At 36.6% G+C, this 24,027-nt stretch overlaps 1 protein-coding gene across 1 annotated transcript in view; it reads left to right on the plus strand.

Moving 5' to 3' along the window:
• DNAH6 (dynein axonemal heavy chain 6) overlaps positions 1-24,027 on the plus strand; it is a 187,960-nt gene that overhangs the window by 2,597 nt on the left and 161,336 nt on the right. The window contains exons 3-14 of the mRNA XM_058168036.1: positions 703-837; positions 930-1,053; positions 1,819-1,933; positions 4,797-4,968; positions 5,752-5,865; positions 6,814-7,014; positions 12,401-12,521; positions 16,757-16,908; positions 17,884-18,036; positions 19,206-19,457; positions 20,566-20,694; positions 22,645-22,758. Coding sequence (XP_058024019.1) covers positions 703-837; positions 930-1,053; positions 1,819-1,933; positions 4,797-4,968; positions 5,752-5,865; positions 6,814-7,014; positions 12,401-12,521; positions 16,757-16,908; positions 17,884-18,036; positions 19,206-19,457; positions 20,566-20,694; positions 22,645-22,758 — 1,782 coding nt within the window. The remainder of the gene's footprint in view (positions 1-702; positions 838-929; positions 1,054-1,818; positions 1,934-4,796; positions 4,969-5,751; positions 5,866-6,813; positions 7,015-12,400; positions 12,522-16,756; positions 16,909-17,883; positions 18,037-19,205; positions 19,458-20,565; positions 20,695-22,644; positions 22,759-24,027) is intronic.

The raw sequence follows: 24,027 nt of genomic DNA on the forward strand, positions 1-24,027 counted from the left end.
TTTCCCACATCACCCTGTGAAGTGATTTGGAGACTGGCCCAAAGTCACTCAGCCAGTTTTCCTACTAAAGCAGGAGTAGAACTCACAGTCTCCTGGTTTCTAACCTGGTGCCTTAACCATTAGACCAAACTGGCTGATGATGATAATCTTGTTTTTCTGTCTGGAGAATACTTTTAATTATTGGAAAATACAGCCTCTCCTTCCTTTCCTTAGTGAATACAATACTGGGAGCATTTTCTCCTTGGGATGGAATTTGGAAATCTATTATTATGAAAAATTGGAAAGCTGCTTTGTTTTTAAAAAGCAACAACAAAATATAGGTTCTTGCTGACATTATATATTTCATAATGCATGATCACAAATACTTTGCATAGCTCTGTTTAGTCAAGACAATATTTTTAATATATGGGAACTCAGAGACACTAATATCCAGAAGTCATTTTCCAGGAGCCATCAACTATGCATTTATATTTCAGTTTGGACAACTTATGTGTAAACATGCCAAAACCCCTTTATTCCATCAAGATATGTAACAAAAACTGGGAGACCCAGAGAAAGTAGAAAAAACAGATGTAACCATGTGATTTCCAATTTGTCTCAAATATGAAAGCCAATCAATTTGCTTTTGTTGTACTATTCAGAAAATGTACACAATACTTTCTAATAGTTCTTTCTGCCTTATTGATTTGTTCTGTTTTACAGTGTTTGAGACCAGCAATTCTAAACATCCAAGAAATGTGTTATCGAATTGGTGACATGGTACTTTGTCAAATTGAAAAGGGCTATATATATACTTTGGTAGAGTTTAAAGGTACTCAGTTCAGTCAGCTAAAAGATGTGAGTTTCATGTTTCAGTTGTTCAAGAGTTCATATAAGTAATTTAACTGAAATTTAATCATTATTCACCTGTAATTGCATTAAAATTTTAGGTGGCATCTCGTTTATCAGAATTCAGAGAATTAGCCAAAGAAGTGGTTAGAGGTGCATGTCGAACTGCATTGCTTGAAACTGGTTTCACTCCTGATGATTATTTTTATACTATTGAGAATACAGGTACAAAACTGCCATATTAACAATAAATAATGTTTATATATTTATTCTAAATGCCTCATGACAGTGTATGTATTTCTTTTATCTCAGACAAGTGGGATTAGAAAGTTCTTTGAATTTTCAAATAATTGTCCTTTCTTGCAACATTTGAACTTTGGGAATTTCAGTTTTTAGTGGGTAAGGTATCTGTCTAAAAACTGAGAGATTGTGAATTCTAGTTCCACCTTGGGCACAAAACCAGCCAAGTGACTTTGGGCTAGACACTTTCACTGAGCCCTTGACAATGGCAAACCACTTCTGAAAAACCTTGCTAAAAAAACTCAGAGAAGTGGATCTCATTCAATAGAAAAAAATAAATAAAAGTAAGACAGAATCAAGATATGATCTTATGTACTGTGAGAAGAAATTGCGGGGGCGGGTTACCCACCATTACAATGTCGATATGCAACAGGGAGAAGATAATGTGAATTTGGGGGGGACGGGATGGGAGAGTACAACCTAACACAATCCACACTTTGCTTTTTATCAGTCCCAATCATTTGAGTGGCCCCTGTAAAATTTCGCAGGGACCAGTTTAACCCTCCCATTCTAAGTCAGACAGGGCTTAGAACAGACAATATATATATTTTTAAATTGTAGCTAACTGTTTATGGATAGATCATTTCTTTAACTGTAAATCTATTGTTTAGCTTTGTGCCTGGAATAATTACAGAAATTTTTACCTGTATTTTTCCTCAGAGCAGATAACAATTGCAACAAGAAAAGAAGCTGTGGTAGGAACCACCGGTCCTCGTGTTGAGAAAGACTTGTATGCCGAACAACCTGAAAGAATGACATACACAGAACAGGCCAATAAAAGGGCTCAGTGTGGAAGGTTAACATGGTTAGTAATAGTGTATCTATGGGTCTCTTGTCATAATAACTATCTCGCAATTTAAAACTGGTAGATGTAAAATAGCAAAAGTAATTCTTGCAAAAAGTGGTTATTTAGGTTAGCTTCAACTATTTTGTGAAAACAGAAAGAAACATCTGATTATGGGTTAACATGCTATGTGACCTGAGTCATAGGCATCGAATCAGAGCCTTAAACCCTATTTTGTAAATGTTGTAAATATTTCTTTCAGCAGTCCTTCCATCAGAAACCAAGCTAATATTGCATCCAGTTTTGGTCACCATGGTGTAAAAAAGATGTTGAGATTCTGGAAAGTGGAATGACTTGTTTCCAGAACACTTGAAATTCTTAAGATGAGATTGAATAGCGATTTGTCCGAAATGGTGTAGGGTTTCCTGCTTGAGCAGGAGATTGGATTAGAAGACCTCCAAGGTCCCTTCCAACTCTTATATTATTTTCAAAGCCATTTTGATTTTTTCCTTTGAAGGGCGAAATAAATAGGATAAAGATTTCTTACATAAGTAATAAATTTTGATCATAAAGAATTTTTTATTTATATATCACAGTGAAACCTTAAGCATATACATATGAATATATATATATATGTAGGTCTTTGGTTGTTCGGGTTTTCTCCTGTGTAAAATTGGAAGTGTCTTGGCGACGTTTCGACGAAGTCTCATTCGTCATCTTCAGGCTTCAGCTTCGTGCTTCTGGGAGCAAGAACTGCTCCCAGAAGAATTGTTCGGGAGAAAACCCGAACAACCAAAGACCTACATACAAACACCCGTGAAAACCTCAGAAAACATATATATATATACATATATACATACATATATATATATATATATATATATATATATATATATATATATATATATATATATATATATATATATATATATATATATATATTAATCAAACTTATATGGCCACCCACCCACCAGTAGAACTCTGAGGGGCAAACAGAAATAAAAACATAATATGGTTAGCCAAACCAATTAAAAGAAAAACCAAGTTGAAGCCTCCATAAAAATCTCATCATCAACATAGCAAACAAACCATTCCAGAGTTACAGTAACATCCTGGCCCCAGGATGTGAGGAAAAGCCAGGTCTTTTTAGCCTTTCAGAAAGCCAGCAGGGTCAGGGCCATCCATATCCCTGCAAGAGCAGGCTGTTAAGCAAGGCAGTTGCCATGATACAGATGGTACGCTTCCTAGGGTCCCCAGATGGTACCACTCCATGAGGGGACTTGAAGAATGTCCCCTCTGTCAGATCAGAAGGGGTGGCAAAAACCATAGGGGACAGGCATTTCTATAAATAATCTGATGACTAGTTTTGAAAATGGACTCTGTGGGAGGGTTATTATAGGCTATAATTACAATTATAGGCTATAATTGTAGGATTTTGCAAGCTGAATTGTGCTTTACTTCTCCTCCTCCTTATATCCCAGTAGATCAGGGAAGTACATGGCTGTGTCTTTTCTGAAGGCTCTCTTGTATTATAGCAATAGCAATATCACTTAGACTTATATACTGCTTTGTTGTGCTTTACAGCCCTCTCTAAGCCAGGGATACCCAACCTGTGGACCATGGCCCACTACTGGGCTGCAATTGGGCCACATGAATGGTGGGCTGGGTGCCCGCGCAGCCCAACTCATGCAAGCAGCGGGCACCAGCGCTCACAGCCCCACTTGCGTGAGCAGTGGGCACACTCACACAAATGAAGCTATGTGTGCATGCATGCACACACCTGCACCTCACACAAAACATCCCCGCTTTCCTCGCGCTCCCCACCTCCCTGCACCTGGCCGCCAGCCAGGGAAGGTTGGGGAATGGTGCTCTAAGCGGTTTACAGAGTCTGCATATTGTCTCCAGCAATTTGGGTCCTCATTATTCCAACTTCGGAAAGATGGAAGACCGGGTCATCCTTGAGCTCGTGTGAATCAAACTTCTGGCAGTTAGCAGAATTAGCATGCAATACTGCATTCTAACCATTGCACCATCCCACTACTGTAAGGAGTATTTCAGCCCTCTTTGCATATATAGTTGTTTTTACCTATTTCTCTTAAGGATCTCTTGATTTCTTGAGCCATTTCCATGTAATGCTTTAAAGATGACAACCATCACCTTGACTTGTGCCAAGTGCAGCCTAGTAACAGTGGGTGTTACATGAACATACTGTAGTATACCAATATTGAACATGCCATTGTAGAATCCACTTCAGAATCAGTGGAAGTTTCTGAATGTTCTTCAACCTAGAAGAGCCCAAACTAGAGTTTATTGCAATACCTGAATTGGAAAGTAACTAAGACTTTAAGTGAATGTAACCAGTCCTTCCTGATCTAGGAACAGACCAACTGGTGCACAATATATACCAAGTGATAGTTCTCCTTGAGCAAGAACTGCAACCCAAAAGCACCCCCAAATTGTACTCTAAAACTGCCTGGGGGAGTGTTGCATCATACTGTTAAGCATATGAATTTGTCTTCTTGTGTGACATCTTAATATATAGATTCTTGCTTAAATTTAGTCTCAAATTTATTCTGTTACTATATTCTGTTAATTTTGCCATTGCTGTTATTTTCTAGGTTTAGTTTAGTCGGGATAACATTTCTTTTCAATTTTCGGCCCAGACAGACAGTACATTCTTAATAATTTTTGCATGATCTCTCTCTTTCTCTCTCCCCCTCCCTTCTTCCCTCTTTCCCTCTTTCTCTCTCTCTCTCTCTCTCTCTCACACACACACACACACGCACACACACACACACATGAAAAGTCTCATTAAAGCCTGTGTGCTTGTCTGTGCTAAGACAGCAGTCTGTTTTGCATTGTTGATCTGTTTCTTTCTTCCCAGCTTTATTCGTCTTGCTGATTATCTTATAGTAAATACTATGCACGTCTTGGCAGTTAAATCTGTTGCTACTCTGTTGCGTTACCTTACTGATAAGTTGAAGAAGACACCACTTGTAGAAATTATCCAAACATGGAATACAGATTTAGAGGCACCTGAAGTTGTGGAAAAGAAGGTAATATTCATCAAAGTGAAATGTTCAAACTGTTTAGAATGACGATCAAAATTTCAGAAAACTTACTGTTTAAAGCAGAATCATTGTTTTCTATTGATCAGTATCAGTATCAATCTTTTTGCTTTGATCTAATATATTGTTCCTGACTTCATATCCTGTGAAAATGTGTTTCTTGAATCCATTTTATCAATGGAAATTAATGAAACTTACCTTTACAGTATGTTTTATAATTGGAAAATACTTCAAAGAGTTCTGTGCAAAGGCTTATAACATAAGAAATGATATGTTAGTGCTGAATAACATCCAGAAAAAGTCTTTACAAATCCTAACTAATAAATAGTATTCACTTTGAAAAACTGGAAAGGTCTGATTAAAAATATCGATTTTAAACAAAAATGCGATAACATTATTTTAAGAAATGAGTATCAAAATTAAGGATTCCGGTAAAATGATGCATTTTTAAAAGAATGAATAAAATATGATATGATACGACAGAAGAGAAAAGAGCAAAAATAGCTGAAGTTTCCTCATAATCATAACTGAAACGAAGAAGTAACATGATCAAAGAAAAGAAAGACTCCCCAACATTCCGAAACATTCCGAAACATGCAGTTGCACTGGGCCTGTGAATATTGTTCTGGCTATTCTATATGAACCATTATTTGGAAATTATTTACATTTTAACAAACAGGGAACTTTCTAGGCTAGAGGGCTTTAGAGTTTGAATTCATTATCTAATTTTAAAAAAAAGACTTAATTCCTTATTTTCTGTTTTTACTCTAGGGAACTTCTTCAGCGATTGCAGAGGAAGAGGAGGCATCCATTCCAATGTTTCTTGTCGAGCTAATTTTAGAGATTCATGCATTGCTGTTTGAACCAACTGTGGAAGAGTTCCAGGTTAAAGTTCATTTAGTTCGGAAAGGGTTCCATTTTTTACAAAAAATGTAATCGTGGGGCATAGAGTACTTGAAAAATTATCTTTATAGTTATGAGTCAGATGTAATTCTCGACTGGCATAGATTTAGGCTGGAAGGTGCCTCTGGAAATAATTTTTGATCAACTGAATCAACTGAATCAATTTTTGATCAACTGAACTTAGCTTTGAGTCTGAGCAGAATATTTGAGAAGAATAATCATCTTTAAACAATACAATATGAACAAGGACAACCTGTTATTTCTTAATGAGTTGAACTGCTTTTAGTTTAGGACTACAGCAATGAAACTTGCAATGTTAACTGCTAGTTTACTAGTTAGTTTTCTAGTTAACTGCTGCATAAAAGGCACTATTTGAAGCCATTTTGGCAATGACAAAGATGCTGTGAAAATTAGAAAGGAAAGAAAAGTATGTAGCCAGCAACAGAAAAAACTCCAAAGGGGTGACTTTGTTTAAAATAAAAACTTCTGGGTAGCCTTGCCACTTGTCTACTGACACAGGCTAGCCATGGCATTTAATTAACTATTTATTAACATCCCTATCAGAGATACTATGCAAAGGTGACTCTCCTTTTGATATTTCTATCTTTCTTTCTGTGGCTTTAGTATTACGGATGAACTTTGGAAATTTATTTCAGTTTTAGGTGGCATTCAGGCTTTATGCATAAGGTTACTGTAATTTAATACACAAATTAATACACAGCAGTCCTCATATTCTTTTTTAAGAAGTGAAAACTTTTAAAATAGAAAGTTGTAGAGATTTGTCATTCAACGTATTAGATTTATGGGTCTTCACGAGAAATTTTTACAATTGTTGTAAAGGATTCAACCATATTTATGTGAAGAGCTCTGAAACCTTCATCTCTAACATAACAAACTTTTCAGCTGATTTTCTTCTATTTGGTCAAACAGGATGCTATGGCAGATATTGTGTCTCAGTTTCAGGCAACTGTGTTATCAGTTGCAAACCTTGTTCCAGATCAGTATTTTGATGCCTTCACTCGTCCTGTTATTAACAATAAAATTGAAGAAAAAACATGTGGTGAAGGACCAAGCTTATCAACAATGTTTAAGGATGATAAACATCTTCAAACTATTATCCTACAAATAAAGGTATATGACACCCTTGTTTATAAATGTATTTACATTTAAATATTTCATATTGCAGAGGTACTTAAGTAAAGGTTTCGAAACTGAATGATTAACAGAATAACAGAGTTGGAGGGGATCTTGGAGGTCTTTTAGTCCAACCCCTTGAACAAACAGGAGACCCCATACCATTCTGGAAAAATGACTGTCCAATCTCATCTTAAAAACCTCCAGTGATGGAGCACTCACAACTTCTGAAGGCAACCTGTTCCACTTAATTGTTCTTATTGTCAGGAAATTTCTCCTTAGTTCTAAGTTGGTTCTCTCCTTGATAAATGTCCATCTATTGTTTCTTGTCCTGCTTTCTGGTGCTTTGGAAAATAGGTTGACCCTCTCTTCTTTGTGGCAGCCTCTCACATATTAAAAACTGTTAACCCTAGTCCTCCTCTTAACTAGACTAGACATACCCAATTCCTGGAACTGTTCTTCATACAGTATGTTTTAGCCCCCAGCCCCCTTATCATTGTTGTTGCTCTTCTCTACATTCTTTCCAGAGTCTCAACATCTATTTTATAATATGGAGATCAAAATTGGTTGCAATATTCCAAGTGTAATCTTACCAAGGCATTATGAAGTGGTACCGTGCTAACACATCACTTCATCTTGATTCTAACCCTCTGCCTAGGATTACATTGACTTTTGTGGCTGCTGCAGCACACTGCTGGCTCATATTTAAATGATTGTCCACCAGAATTCCAAGATCCCTCTTGCAGTTACTGCAAGGTTACACCTATTCTATACCTGTACATTTGGTTTTTCTTACCTAAATGTAAAATTTCTCACTTTTCTCACCATTGAATTTCATTTTGTTAGTCACAGTGTTCAAGTTTGTCAAGATTCTTCTGGATCTTGAGCCTATCTTCTGGGTGTTGACTATTTCTGCCAATTTAGTGTCATCTGTAAATTTGATGAGTTCCCCTTCTGTTCACTCATCTAAATCATTTATGAAGATATTGAAGACTACTGAGCCTAAGACAGAACGTGGAGTACCCCACTGGTTACTTCCCTCCCTGTAGATATAGTTCCATTAAGGATCACACACTGAGTGCAGTTTGTTAGCCAGTTACGAATCCATCTGGTGGTGATGCTGTTTGTCCCACATTTTTCTAACTTACTCAGAAATAGGTTATGGTCTACTTATTTATTTAATTTATTTATTTATTTTGTCACACGGTATTTATAAGCATAAGCATGAAAAAACTATACAATATATAAGCATATATATAAGCATAAGTATGTAATAACTATATTAATTGGATATAATGAAAGGAAACAATAGGACAGGAATGGTAGGCGCGCTTGTGCTCTTATGCACGCCCCTTACAGGCCTCTTAGGAATGGGGTGAGGTCAATGGTAGACAGTTTTTGGTTGAAGCTTTGAGGATTTTGGGAAGAGACCATAGAGTCAGGTAGTGTATTCCAAGTATTAACAACTCTGTTACTGAAGTCATATTTTCTGCAATCAAGATTGGAGTGGTAAACATTAAGCTTAAATCTATTGTGTGCTCGTGTATTGTTGCAATTGAAGCTGAAGTAGTCTTCGACAGGAAGGACATTGTAATAGATGATTCTATGAGTTAAACTCAGGTCATGTCGAAGGCGGTGGAATTCTAAATTTTCTAAACCCAGGATTTCAAGTCTACTTTGTCAAATGCTTAATGAAATCCAAGTATACTATATTCATAGCATTTTGCTGGTCCACTAATTTAGTCACTTTGTCAAAGAATGAAATAAGATTTGTTTGGCATGATCTGTTTTTGACAAATCGGTGTGGGCTTCTGGTTATAACTTTTCTTGCTCCTAGATGTTAGCAGATCTGTTGCTTGATGATCTTTCCAGGATCTTCCCAGGTATTTATGTCAGGCTGATTGGTCTATAGTTTCCTGGATCTCTTTTTTCCCCTTTTTTGGAGATGGGAACCACATTAGCTGTTTTCCAGTCCTCTGATAGTTCACCAGTTCACCAGATAGTTCCTCTGATAGTTCCAGGATTATTGAAAGATATAGTTCAATGGTTTCAAGATCATGTCTGCCAGCTCCTTCAAAACTCTGGGATGTAATCCATCTCATCCTGGTGATTATGTACTATCAAGTTGTACTATCAACTTGATAGTAGCAACCATATAGAGAGAGATTTTCTCCATAACAATTGGTCTACAACCTGGTCCTTTAGAACTTTCAATGGTTTGTGCATCACCATTGTAACCGAGGACATCCACATTGCTGCTTATTGTTGTCTTTCCATTCACTTTTCCCAGACAGGAAATAATTTGAGCCTGATCATTTATGCCTTAAGTGAGAATTCTGGATTGATTTGTATGATGATCCATTTTCTTTTTTTGGACAGTCCACAGTATTCTAAAGAATCTTCTCCAATGCCAAAGTTCAAAAGTGTGAATAATCTTTCTATCCTCCTTCGAATTCCAACTTTCACTTCCATACAATATCGCAGGGAATGCTGTGGCATACACGACACTGATTTTTGTAGGTAGAGACACATCATGGTATTTGAATATCTTTTTCAAGGATTTTATACCTGTTCTACCAAGTGCTGGTCTGCAACATATTTCTTGACTGTTTGTTCCTTTGGTGTTGATGGTTGATTCTAAAAGTCAGAAATTATCCACCACTTTAATTTTTGCACAGAGTCGCTCTCAATTTACTGAAGCCTAAGGTGTCAATTTATAGTCATTTCATTTCATCTTACGCTTTTGTTGAGCTTTCCTGTGTTCATGCTTCTTATGTTCTATGTTCCTACTATAATTCTATCTTGCACCTTTGGTTTTTCTTTTCTTATATGGCAACATCAGCAACTAGACATCCCAAAGACTTTATTCTAGCTATGTTATCACCACCATTACTATTCTGAAACATCTTCAGCTCTTCCTCACTAGCATGTTGAGTGCTGGTGACCTGACGGCCCATCATTCAGCACTGTGTCATCAATCAATTTAGTTTTTCTATCCATGTGGGGGTTTTCTTGGCAAAAATAAAGGAATGGATTTACTGTTGTTTTCTCCCATGAAGTATGAATTGATTTCTTTGCCATTGTCACTAAAGTTATCATGTGCCTCCAGCATTTTTCTATATTGCTGCTGCCCAAAATAGGTGCTTCACACCTATTCTATTCCTAATCTTTTTCTTCTCCCTGTGTCTTCACTGAGAAAAATGCTAATATCAATAATTTTTAAAGATATTCTTACAACAGCTATTATATACCTATACCTATATATCTGAATTAGTAACACTGTCCATGAAAAGTCAGCAGACAAAATAAACTGGCTAATAAAATTGCAATAAACGTAAGATTAAAAACATGTCTCCCTATAATACACACAAAAGGGAAACAGCAGCTGAGGTGGTTTGTTCAATATTGGGATAATAGTCCACTAATAACAATGGGAGATTTAATATAAATTACAGCTACTGGCTTGGGATAATGATTATAATCAAGGCTCATTGGTGTTACTTGCAACGCAAATTTGGTTTTGGAATAATATTATTCACCTTGCTGTGAATAATGCTATAGCAAGGACTGGTGGTAGATCTTTTCCATTACTTGCAGGTCCTATTTATAATAAAAAATTAATAATAGTTTGGTCCACAGAAAAGAATAATACACACTTTACAGCTTTGGTATTGAGCATCACAAAGAGGAGTCAAATTAACTATGGAATGTATTTATTTATTAAGAGCTGAGTGCAAATGAAAATGTAATAGATTTTTTTTTTAAATGTTGAATTTGGGTAATAACAGCTTAAATTCACCTCAACTGAAGACTATGTACATCTTTTAAGAATTTTATTAAGTAAAACATCTGATTAAATGCAGGTTGTACAGTTCCTTCTAATATAGTTATATTTAAATAATTTAATTTATTTAATACATGTTCATTTATATCTCACTTTTTTCTGAGAATCTCCTTGTTTTATCCTCACAACAGCAATCCTGCATGAGAAAGAATGCCTGGCCAATAGCAACATGGTTGTGAGATCCTTAAATCTGGATTTCTCTGACAAGAGTTCCAGTAGAGCCCTACTGAACTCTACTGAAATACTGTCTTTCTTTTTTTAATCTACCTAAAGCAATTTGGTAGCTAGCACAATGATTACTTATTTTAGGGTAGATATTTCAACTTGTTCTTTAACTTTTATATGTTTGCTATCATTGCTTCTATGTAAGAATAACACAGCATAGTAATAAATGACAGTGAAAAAAGTAGAAGAAATGAAATAGAACCATTGTATGGATGGAAGTTAATTAAAGTCTATAATAATTTAAATATCTTTTTTTACTTTTTAGGAAACAATTGATTCAGCATTTGAAGCAGCAAATTTTTATGCAACTACTTTTGAAAAGTTTCATTATTTTTCAGAGAAAATGAAAGCCTTGATTTGCAAGCTCTGAAGAAAGAAGAGCCTGGTAAATATTGTTTTATATTTTGTTACATTTTGTGCCTCATTTGATTAGAAAATGATTTTCTTAGCCGATTGTTATGCCAATAAACATTTGAAATATCGAAATTATAGAAAATCCCCTGGATGTGGCATTAAACAAATTCATTTACTGTACCTAGCCAACTTTAACCAAATTTGGGAATTTTAAGGAGGACCTGTGGATGGCCATCAAAACAAGAAGAAACAAATGAGAAGTGACTTCCATAGTGTTGCGTGAACTACAAGCGATTCCATAAAGACACTAGGAGTCAAGTTTAGTTTATTTTATTTATTTTATTTATTAAGAGCTGAGTGCAAATGAAAATGTAATAGATTTTTTTTTTAAATGTTGAATTTGGGTAATAACAGCTTAAATTCACCTCAACTGAAGACTATGTACATCTTTTAAGAATTTTATTAAGTAAAACATCTGATTAAATGCAGGTTGTACAGTTCCTTCTAATATAGTTATATTTAAATAATTTAATTTATTTAATACATGTTCATTTATATCTCACTTTTTTCTGAGAATCTCCTTGTTTTATCCTCACAACAGCAATCCTGCATGAGAAAGAATGCCTGGCCAATAGCAACATGGTTGTGAGATCCTTAAATCTGGATTTCTCTGACAAGAGTTCCAGTAGAGCCCTACTGAACTCTACTGAAATACTGTCTTTCTTTTTTTAATCTACCTAAAGCAATTTGGTAGCTAGCACAATGATTACTTATTTTAGGGTAGATATTTCAACTTGTTCTTTAACTTTTATATGTTTGCTATCATTGCTTCTATGTAAGAATAACACAGCATAGTAATAAATGACAGTGAAAAAAGTAGAAGAAATGAAATAGAACCATTGTATGGATGGAAGTTAATTAAAGTCTATAATAATTTAAATATCTTTTTTTACTTTTTAGGAAACAATTGATTCAGCATTTGAAGCAGCAAATTTTTATGCAACTACTTTTGAAAAGTTTCGATTATTTTTCAGAGAAAATGAAAGCCTTGATTTGCAAGCTCTGAAGAAAGAAGAGCCTGGTAAATATTGTTTTATATTTTGTTACATTTTGTGCCTCATTTGATTAGAAAATGATTTTCTTAGCCGATTGTTATGCCAATAAACATTTGAAATATCGAAATTATAGAAAATCCCCTGGATGTGGCATTAAACAAATTCATTTACTGTACCTAGCCAACTTTAACCAAATTTGGGAATTTTAAGGAGGACCTGTGGATGGCCATCAAAACAAGAAGAAACAAATGAGAAGTGACTTCCATAGTGTTGCGTGAACTACAAGCGATTCCATAAAGACACTAGGAGTCAAGTTTATTTTATTTTATTTATTAAATTTTTATACCGCCCTTCTCCCAAAGGACTCAGGGCGGTGTACAGCCAGAATAAAAACAAAGATATATACAATTTAAAACAACATTTAAAAAGAGCAAATTTTAAAGGCTGATTATTAAAATTTAAGTTAAAAAGTTAAAAATATTAAAACCCAATTAAAATACATCACTAATTATGCCAGTCCCGCTTTAATGAATAAATATGTTTTGAGCTCACGACGGAAGGTCCGAAGATCAGGCACTTGACGCAGGCCGGGGGGAAGTTCGTTCCAGAGCGTCACTGCCCCCACAGAGAAGGCCCTACTCCTGGGGGCCGCCAGCCGACATTGTTTGGCGGATGGCACCCTGAGGAGACCCTCTCTGTGCGAGCGTACGGGTCGATGGGAGGCAAAGGGTAACAGCAGGCGGTCTCGTAAGTACCCGGGTCCTAAGCCATGGAGCGCTTTAAAGATAGTTACCAAAATCTTGAAGCGCACCCGAAAGACCACAGGAAGCCAGTGCAAGCTACGGAGCAGCGATGTCACGTGGGAGCCACGAGCGGCTCCCATTACTACTCGCGCAGCCGCATTCTGGACTAACTGCAGCCTCTGGGTGCACCTCAAGGGCAGCCCCATGTAGAGAGCATTGCAATAATCCAGCCTAGACGTAACCAGAGCGTGAGTGACCGTGCATAAGGCATCCCGGTCAAGGAAGGGACGCAACTGGCGAACCAGGCGAACCTGGTAAAAGGCCCTCCTGGCGACGGCCGGCAGGTGTTCATCAAAGACAGCCATCCATCCAGGAGGACGCCCAAGTTGCGAACCACCTCCTTTGGGGCCACTAACTCGCCCCAACAGTCAGCTGCGGATGCAGCTGACTGTACCGGATGCCGGCATCCACAGCCACTCCGTCTTGGAGGATTGAGCTTGAGTCTGTTTCTCCCCATCCAGACCCGTACAGCTTCCAGGCACCGGGACAGCACTTGACCGCTTCGTTGGGGTGGTCCGGTGGAGAAGTACAGCTGAGTATCATCAGCGACAGATGATAACTCACCCGAAACCACTGATGACCTCACCCAGCGGCTTCATATAGATGTTGAACAGGGTAGGCGAGAGAATCGACCCTGAGGCACCCCACAAGTGAGGCGCCTCGAGGCGACCTCTGCCCCCTGTCAACACCGTCTGCGACGGTCAGAGAGATAGGAGGAGAACCACCGATAAACGGTGCCCCCACTCCCAATCCCTCCAACCGGCGCAGCAGGATACCATGGTCGATGGTATCGAAGCCGCTGAGACATCTAATAGGACCAAGGCAGAGGAGCAACCTGTCCCTGGCCCTCAGAGGTCATCCACCAACGCGACCAAAGCCGTCTCTGTGCTATAACCGGGTCGGAAGCCGGACTGGAGCAGGTCTAGATAGACAGTTTCCTCCAGGTGCCGGGGAGCTGCCATGCAACCACACTCTCTACAACCTTCGCCACAAAGCGAAGGTTGGAGACTGGACGATAATTACCCAAAATAGCTGGGTCCAGGGAAGGCTTCTTGAGGAGAGGTCTCACCACCTCCTCCTTCAAGGCGGCGGGGAAAACCCCTTCCATCAAAGAAGCATTTATAATCCCCTGGAGCCAGCCTCGTGTCACTTCCTGAGCAGCCAGCACTAACCAGGAAGGGCACGGGTCCAGTAAACATGTAGTTGCATGTAACCTCCCCAGCAACCTGTCCATGTCCTCGGGAACCACAGAATCGAACTCATCCCAAATAACCTCAACAAGACGTGTCTCTGTCATCTCAGCTGGATCCTCGCAATCTTGGTCCAAACTATCCCGAAGTTGAACGATTTTATCGTATAGATAACCGTTAAACTCCTCAGCTCGTCCCTGTAAGGGGTCATCCCGTCCCTCTTGATGGAGGAGGGAACGGGTCACCCGAAACAGGGCGGCCGGGCGGTTATCTGCCGATGCAATGAGGGTGGAAACGTAGGAACGCTTCGCCTCCTTCATTGCCACTAGGTAGGTCCTAGTAAAGGACCTCACTAGTGTCCGATCAGCCTCGGAACGGCTAGACCTCCAAATACTCTCTAGGCGTCTTCTCCGGCATTTCATCTCCGGCATTTCCTTCATTTTGAAGGAAACCTTTCTTTTATCTGAAAATATTACATTTCATATGTTTTTAAAAGGAGAAAAGGGGCTTTCTTTTTCACTTTCCCCAATATAGGTATCTTACTATATTCTGAAATAAAGCTGGCAACCTGCACTAAACCAATCACATAACTCTTAAGAAGGTTGTCTCTGTCACTTTAGCTATTACATTAGCATTGCAAAGCATAGACAAAGGTAGATGAGCTTCAGCTGTAACTGAATGTAACTCTGAATGGTGCATAGCTGCTCATTGACTATCTCTATGTGGTATGATATAGTGGTTAAAATGGAAGGATTTGTGGGTATATCCTTAATTAAATTCGGCAGTTTGATGCACAGATTCTATTCTATAATAATGAATCTTTAAGGTTTTTTAAAACATTCTTTTTATCCTGCTTTTTAAAAAATAAATAACTCAAGCTGGTGAACTTAATACTCCTTCCTTCTCCTCTTTTCTCCACAACAACAAGCCTGTGAGATGAACTGGGCTGACCCAAAGTCACTCATTCACAGTTTCCTGGTTTCTAGTCTGGTGCCTTGATCACTAAATCAAAACTACTCTCCAGACAACATAAATATTAAAGGATTATAGATAAAGTGTACACACACACACACACACACACACACACACACACACACACACACACACACTAAATTCTTGCTTTAATGGCCTAATGGGGCAAGGGGTATCTTTTAAGCTGAATGTCCACTAAGTGCCAAAAGGGATTTTTTTCCCTAAAACATGTACATGTGACAGTTTAATAATCTGCTTCACTATTGTTTGGGTCATTATTGTCTGAAATTCAGAGCAAAGTTAGACCCATGATTTGTCTATGAAATCTAAAATTCTCTCTACCAGGTTTCAACATTAGGTTTCCTTTTTGAACTGACTTTGAATAAAAACAGAGGAAGACTGTAATATTCTATCATAGAATGGTTGCTAGGGTGTGTAGTGTAGATAATCCTGGATTCTTTCTAATTCTTTAATTGATTAGTAGTAGTTGACCTTAAAAGGCAAAATTATACTTAAGAGTCCATTTGAAGCATCAATCTGCAAACAAGCCTTTTTCCAGGATCACGCTGGAACTGGAAACAGCAATCCCAAGAATTGCAAAATGTTGCTGCATATAGGTGACTAATATAAACTTCATGATAAAAAATATGAAATATTCATTGCAGTGACACAACATCCTTTTTGTTGTTCCTTCAGTTCTTACCCCTTCTATAGTTACCTTTTTATGCTGTGAGCATGCTTGCTGTCTGAAGTGCTGTTGTACCTTTCAATCCAAAGCTTTTCACAGTTCTAATAGGTATGTTAATCTCATGAAGTCTGCAATACCATTTTTTACAGCAACCATTTTTTAAATACCGTAGTTAAAAGCTTTGGTATTTTCCAAGCTGTTTTATCGGAGAAATACTTAACAGAACAGAATGGAATGGAACAGAATCCCTTGCTATTGTTAAGCAAATGGCTGGCCTAAAAACCTGTCACTTCTCTGAAATTGTATTGCTGAGTTGAGATTGTTTGTGTCTAGGTTTCATAACATTCTGGAATTGGAAGTGGCTGCTTTCATACAAAATAAACATTTGTTTATTTTTATAAAAACTCTCTATAGACCAGGCAGGAGAAGATAACCCATTTTGAATAATCTCTGTTCATCTCTAAAAAAAAAACAACCAAAAAAAACTTTTTTCTAAATAAAAAGGGGGAAATGTATTTGTATTCTTTCCCATGAGGAAATACAATATAATTTTTCCCCTCAAGCCATCTGTAAATGACTAACTGTATCCTTCTGTTTAAAATAAACAGATGTTAAATTTTTTGCTGAACAACTGGAGAAATATCACAGACAACACAAAGAAGCGTTGGCAATAAAACAAAAGAGACCATTAGGTTTGTTCCTCATAGATGCTAAAAGGTTGAAAGACAAACTAATTCCATCACCAAAGCGCTGTTTGGAGGTAAATCCACGTTGCCCTTTAACTTTCATTTTAATGCTCCCATTACCAGATTAGAAATAAAATGGGGCCAATATAAAAACAAGAAAGTTTCTACATACTAAGAGGATTTTCCAGAAAAATGTGTGTGTGTGAGAAAGATAATGTAACATCAAAGTTATATGTATTATTGGTTGATTGATTACTAATTGCATTTATATCCCAGCTTTTCTTTGGAAACTAATAGAAATGTCCCTTCATTTAATCCCTACAATAATCTTGAGTTTCAGTTGGTTTAAGACAGAATAACTGTCTCAAAATTGTGCATGGAACTCTATGGAAAAGTTTGGAAAGAAAATGCTATGGAGCAAAGTCAGTCCTGTTATGCAATCTCATATGGTGGCTTGGGCATTCTTCCCTTCAGAATAACTGAAATTTTACCAGATCTCATACATTTCATGATTTTTGTATTCTTGAACAAAATCCTGAAAAAAGTTCTATATTCTCTTGTGAGATCTTATAAAATTTTGAAATCAAAACACAATTTTAGTTATTTGTAATGTTTTAAAAACAGTGTTTGGGGAATCAGGGATGCCCCTTGGGGTGTGGTAGGTATTGACTTCTATCTCCAATAACTAGAAGACATTTCCCAAAATTCTGTTGTCTATTTTATGCATTATGAACTGAAATTTTATTTATTTATTTTGTTTATTTATATCTTGCTTTTATTATTTTTACAAACACCTTAAGGTAATGAATCTATCGAACACACCTTCTTTTTCCCATTTTACCCATAACAACCTATGAGATTGGCTGAGCTGAAAGAGAGTGACTGGCTCAAAGTCACCTATGTCCATTTAATCATGACCTGGCATTTACTCGTTATAAGCTACATTATCTTTACTAAAGAATAGTTTCACGTTAAGTAGATTCCTATCTAAATATAACTTTTCTTTTTATAATATTACTAATGCTTTTAATACTTTCTTTTGCATTTAGGTTATTAATGAAATGCTTCCTGTAATTGCAAAGAAAAAAGTGAACACCATTCTTGTTGAGGCAAATGATGCTAAATTTAAACTTGAATTTCTACCAAGTACAACTACTGAATACGTGGTTACTTTGACATTCCTTGATGAAATACAAGATAGGGTAAGTTCACCATACTGTTTTTATTAAGTAGCACGAGTTAACAAGTTTCATTTTTCTGCCATTGCCGGATGCATTTTGCTTGCTTTTAGATACTCTGACACCTTCTATCTACAGTTCATGAAACCCATATATGCTATTCAGTTTCTCATAAGAAATCAAATAGATCCTTTTGATCTGAGTAATAATTGTGTTCTCCTGCATTTGCTTTCCTGGGAGATAGGTACAATATAATGTGTATATCTAAATCTAGTCTAGCTGTACATCCTAGCTGAAATAAATAGGGCATGAAACCTATATATCACAACTGGTTGTGTGGCCTGTCAAAGAATAATTTTCCTTCACATCTGCAGTGCCTAGTTAGTGCTCACCAGATGTTTCCAACATCTTTCACAATCCCTTGCCCCTGGCTATATTGGCACTAAGTGAAGTAGAAAATGTTTGGAGGACAGCAGGATGTTGCAGGAGATGCAGTAGAGGAGAAGTACAGCAAAATCAGTGGAATTTATACCCAGTCTAGCTAATAGAGGTAGCACTTGTTTTGTAATCACAATTGGTAACTCAATTGTTAAGTGAAGTGGTTGTTAAGTAAAACTGTGACTGTGCTTATGACCCCAAGGAATCCAAGTATCTTCCTTTCTTTTCTCTCATCCTGGGAGCCAGTGAGAGAAGGAATCTCTGTGTCCCCCATGACCCAGAGGCAGGGGCATGTGCAACACAAAAAATGTTCTTCATGTTATATAGCATGTATCTGAAACTACTGGGATTGATCTCCCAGTTTGTGTACTGATGATTCTCAGTTGTACAAGTAGTCCTTGATTTATGACTACAATGGTCACAAGTGGTGATAGCCATTAAGCAAGATGACCTCACTTAATGATTCCCTGTGCAGATTATTAAACAGAGGAGAGAGTGGCTCAAGTTGTGGAGGCCCCCGGGAGGCCTAGTGCATTCTGGACAGAGTGAGTGAGAGTGAGAATGAGTGCATTTGAACTTGATTTTTATGTAGGGAGCAGGTAACTTTGATCTCTTCGTGCAATTTTAAAATCAGGTTCTGCCCTGTATATAAAATGGCATTTGACAGCAATTTAGATTTGCTATGTATTTTAAGATAACCTGTCAGAGTATTTGCGAACAAAATGGAAAAATAATTTGTTTCTACCTTCCCTCAGATTGAAATTCTTGACGATGAATCAAAAGTGGTTTCAAAGATGTATCAACTTATTGAACAGTATGTCATACCCACACCTCCTGAAGATTTTGCTTTGTTCTCAAGTTTGAAACCCTCTATTGTTGCTGTTCGTAATGCAATTGATAAATCTGTAGGTGAAAGAGATGCTAGCATTATTAAATTCTGCCAGCTTCTAGATGAAGATGTTCACGATCTGAATGAAGAAGTTAAAGAAGTTAGACTTCTAGCACAGGTATTAAATTAATTATTTTTCATATTCCTACATTACTGAATTATAGTTTGTCACAGTCATCCAGATGTTTAAACTGGATCTGGCATTTTTATCCACCTATCAAGTACTTCTCATGGACCTCAGATAAGCAGATGTTCATGTTTTTTAAAGGTATTGCTACAGGATGAAAGCTGTTCCAAGTAAAGCTGCCTTTTACAATTGACTTATTTACAATTGGTTATTTTGTCAATACCAATGTTCAAGCTCAGTTGTTTTGAGGTTACACCCAAGGAAGGAATACTACTATTGGTACTACTCATGCTTTCTCTTGCCATAGTTGTTCTATTTCTATTTGCAGGTCTTTTCATAATATAATTCTTGTTATTATTTACTAGTTATTTATCCTTATTAGTTTCAGTAGTTGGGTGTGCTAACCCCAAGATGAATTAGAAAGCCATACTATGTGGTAGAACTATGCTTCCCCAGCAATAATTCTCAGAGTTAGCATCTGATATTTTAAAAAATGCCTTGGATAAAAAGGCAATGAAAAGTCTTTGACTAAGAAGCAAGAAAAGCAATGCAACTCAATGGATCCAGTGTAAGGAACCTCATAAATCGGGTATCCCACATGGGTTTGTGTTTTTAAATGAAGAAATATGGCAAGCTTTGATTTCACTCAGAAAAATCTATTTAATGGCACTTGCACATTAAAAGTGGTAGGAAAACCTTTACAGCCCCACTTTTAATAGATAGAACTGGATAGAATTTGAAGGGCCATGAGCAAAAATACTTCTCAGTTCTGCCTTCCCTGTGTAAGCAGATGATAAAGTTGTCAAGAGCCATCCATTTATTATGTATTCCTGCTCAACTGAACTGCTCTTTTATCAGATATTGAAACAAATAATTGCCTAGCTCTTTTTTCAGTTCATAACAGAGAAAAATTGACCAGTGTTACTTGGTGCTTTTTGTAGTAAGAATTAAACCAAGCAGAAAAAATTAATTGCATTTACATTGTACTGTACTCTAAATAGAATCTGTCTCCTCACTGAATTTAATTTTATGGTTCGGTGTACAATATTTATATGTAGCCTTAATGATAGCTGATTATAAAATGATTTTTTTTTAATAGGATCCTCAGATTTTGGACGCAGATGCTGATCAAGAGAGAGTGAAAATAGTTCTCTGCGAGTTGCAGGCCATTCTTGATGAAATACAAAAGCGGGCATTCCAGTATAAATCCTATCAGAAAAACTTCAAGGTAATTTGTACACAATTCCATTTTGCTTTGTAGATGGATGTTTAAATTATGATTTGCAAAATGAAACAAGTCCTATGTTGTATGAGATGGTGTGCTATCTTAATGGTAGCCCTGGCCTGTATAATAGGAGGGCCAGGTTCAAATTCCCATTCTGTGATAGAATATTGGATGCCTTGAGCCTAGCCAATTTCATAGAGGCATAATGATAAAATCAGAGTTAGGAAAGAGTACTTGAATTCCTAATTAACCCCTTATTTAGTTTATTTAATGCATATTCCAGAATGGTTCTATTGAAACAATAGCAAGTGGTTTGTTGAGTCTGACTGTATCACTCAGTCCTACTGGTTTTTATAATACAGTGCTGAACAGAATACAATACAATTATAATGTACTATCCAAGGTCAGTCTGTCTGTCTGTCTCTCCCTCTCCCTCTCCCCCTCCCTCCCTCTCTCTCTCTCATATAATACCGTAATATTTCTTTATTAGGGATTTGGGAGTGTTTTCATTTCTTTCCTGCATTCTATTCAGTACTTAACATTTCTGGTTACTTTGGTTGAAGTAACCAAACAAATAATTAATTACACACAATAAACATGAAATAAACAAGGTTACAGGAGAAAAATACAGGAATAGCTTTGCTAACAGGATGCAGTTTGTAACTGTGTAGTGAATAAATATTTATGGTTAATTAAAAATATTTGTTTATAATTCACAGCAGCGTATGGAACCACCACAGTCCCATGCTAACCAATCTGTTTTAAATTACATCTGGACGAATTCAGTCATGTGCAAACAGTTTTTTTTTAATCATCCATCTCATGAAGTTATGAAATCAATCATATATCTTTCTTTAGAATATAGTACATTGTTTTACAATGCATAGTATTGTAAGTGTTCATAGCCTGAAGCGTGAAATGGGTGGCAAATAAATTTCATAAATTAAATAAATAGTTTTACAACACATTGTTGTATTGTGGCCATGACATAGTTCCTTTTTTTCTATCTTTTCCCTTTCTAACTATTATTGCACCAAAGGCAATTATGTCCCTACTACTGTTGACAATGTTGCAAGAAAATCTGTTTGCAAATGCCAGCTTATCTGTTAAATGACTGCTTTGATTTTAATGCAGAAGTTAAGAGTTCTTATAGGTCAATAGTTAGAGTTGTATAAGCTGTCTACAAGTAACCTTTCCTACAGAAAAGAAAAAGCAATGAAAAAATAAATACAAGTTAAAGAAGGCAGATAAATGCCAAAATTTATGTTTATATCTGTTTTACACACCAGTGTTACCCACTGTTTTGAGTTGCAAATAAAAAGATTACTACAATAATGACTGCAGTTTGCAGTCATGAAAGTAAAATGAAATGTTACCTCTTCTGTGATCTTGGCATGCAAAATAAGTGAACAAGGAGGTTGCTTCAATTTCCACTTGAAAACCATTTCAAGTTTTACCTTGTCCAAATGTAGGCAGTGGTGAATGTTTCTATACAGTATTTCAAGTAGAGCTGTTTCCTAAGCACTAAACAAATTATGCTTCAGGTTTTTTTACACATTCTTATTCTGAGACATGGTTTAATAATGCATTATGTGCACAAGCTGCAATGGATCTAACAAAGCATTACTGTAGTCTCACATTCTTCTCTTTCCTTTGCTTTCTGACTAGGAGAGAGATTTAGTTACCATTTAATTTTATCTCCTGAGAATGCTGCCTTATTTTTTAAAAAAACCAAGCCAGAGATCATGATTTAATTGGTTAAATAATGCTATTTTATACCAAATAATCATAGAAACATTAGCTTTATATATTGATTATTTGAAATGGATTGATCTTTCCTCTTCTGATTTATCGGTATTTAGTATTGTAGATTTTCTTAAAATATGTACCATATTTTGCAACATACGGGCTTCAAATGAATGTAATTCAATTATTTCAATTGTTTCTTGAAAGGTGGATATAACAAAATTTGATACCTTGGAGGAAGTTTGTGCAGAGTTGAAGTTGAAACAACTGTTGTGGGACTCTCTTTCTGAATGGTCAGTACTTGAGGAAGAGTGGATGGAGGTAAATTATATATATTGGAATTTAATGTTATCCATCTAAACGTAATGATTTAACAGTCTGGAAAATTTTAAAAGGAGACAAATATATTATGGGCCAAATTAAAGTAAACTATCTTTTAAAAATATTCTTTGGGTTCCCTGGTTTTTAAGTTACCTTAATCTGAAAGAGAACAACTAAAAAAAAAAAAAGATAAGAAAATATTCAAGTGCCAAGCCATAAAGGCCTTTATAAGATAAAAACAGCACTTTAAATTGTATTTCAGAACCAAATAGCAACTGGGTACTTACGGGACCGCCTGCTGTTACCGCATGCCTCCCACCGACCCGTACGCTCTCACAGAGAGGGACTTCTCAGGGTGCCGTCCGCCAAGCAATGCCGGCTGGCGGCCCCCAGGGGAAGGTCCTTCTCTGTGGGGGCTCCCACACTCTGGAACGAACTTCCCCCGGGTTTACACCAAATACCTGACCTTCGGACCTTCCGCCGTGAACTGAAGACACATCTTTTTATGCACGCGGGGCTGGTTTAAATTTTATCGATTTTTAAATTTCTATTATTAATTTTAAGGGTTTTTAGTTTTATATATTTTAAAGTTTTTTAGGCCAATTATAAAATAAGTTTTTTAATTTGTATTTTAAATTGTATATTGTATTCTCTGTTTTTATTTTGGCTGTACACCGCCCTGAGTCCTTTGGGAGAAGGGCGGTATAAAAATCGAATAAATAATAATAATAATAATAATAATAACTAATGCAGAGCCTGCAAAATCTAGATTATATACAGCTAACAATAGTAGCTAGAAAGTACATAAGACGCTGTTGTTTTGGACCAACTGTATTATATGAAGTTTTTTAAGGGCAGTCCCAAGTCGACTTTTTTGGTAGTCGAATCAATTTGTTTTATGAGGCTTCCTAACTTTTTAAAGGAACTCTGAATTAATTACAATTGTATTGAAACATGAAAACAAAAGGACTAGAAACAAAGCAGCACAAATATCTAGGACACAAAGTACAAAATAACAAAATAACAATAGAAAACAAAGCAGAATACCAAAGGCCAACCACTGTACAGTTCATTAAAAAAAAAAAACACCTCTTATTCTGAATGGGCTCATCTCACATTCATGCTCCAGGAAGGACCAGGTTTCCATGGAAAAATATTGTTCTATGGGGTAGGCTTCTTTCAAAAAAGAAATGCATGGTAATTTAATGACTTTAATTTAATTCTCAGGTTTATTTTTAAGTAAGTATCCTACTGACTTCACTGAAGCTA

The sequence above is a fragment of the Ahaetulla prasina genome, chromosome 2 (assembly GCF_028640845.1).
Source record: "Ahaetulla prasina isolate Xishuangbanna chromosome 2, ASM2864084v1, whole genome shotgun sequence".
Taxonomy (NCBI): domain Eukaryota; kingdom Metazoa; phylum Chordata; class Lepidosauria; order Squamata; family Colubridae; genus Ahaetulla; species Ahaetulla prasina.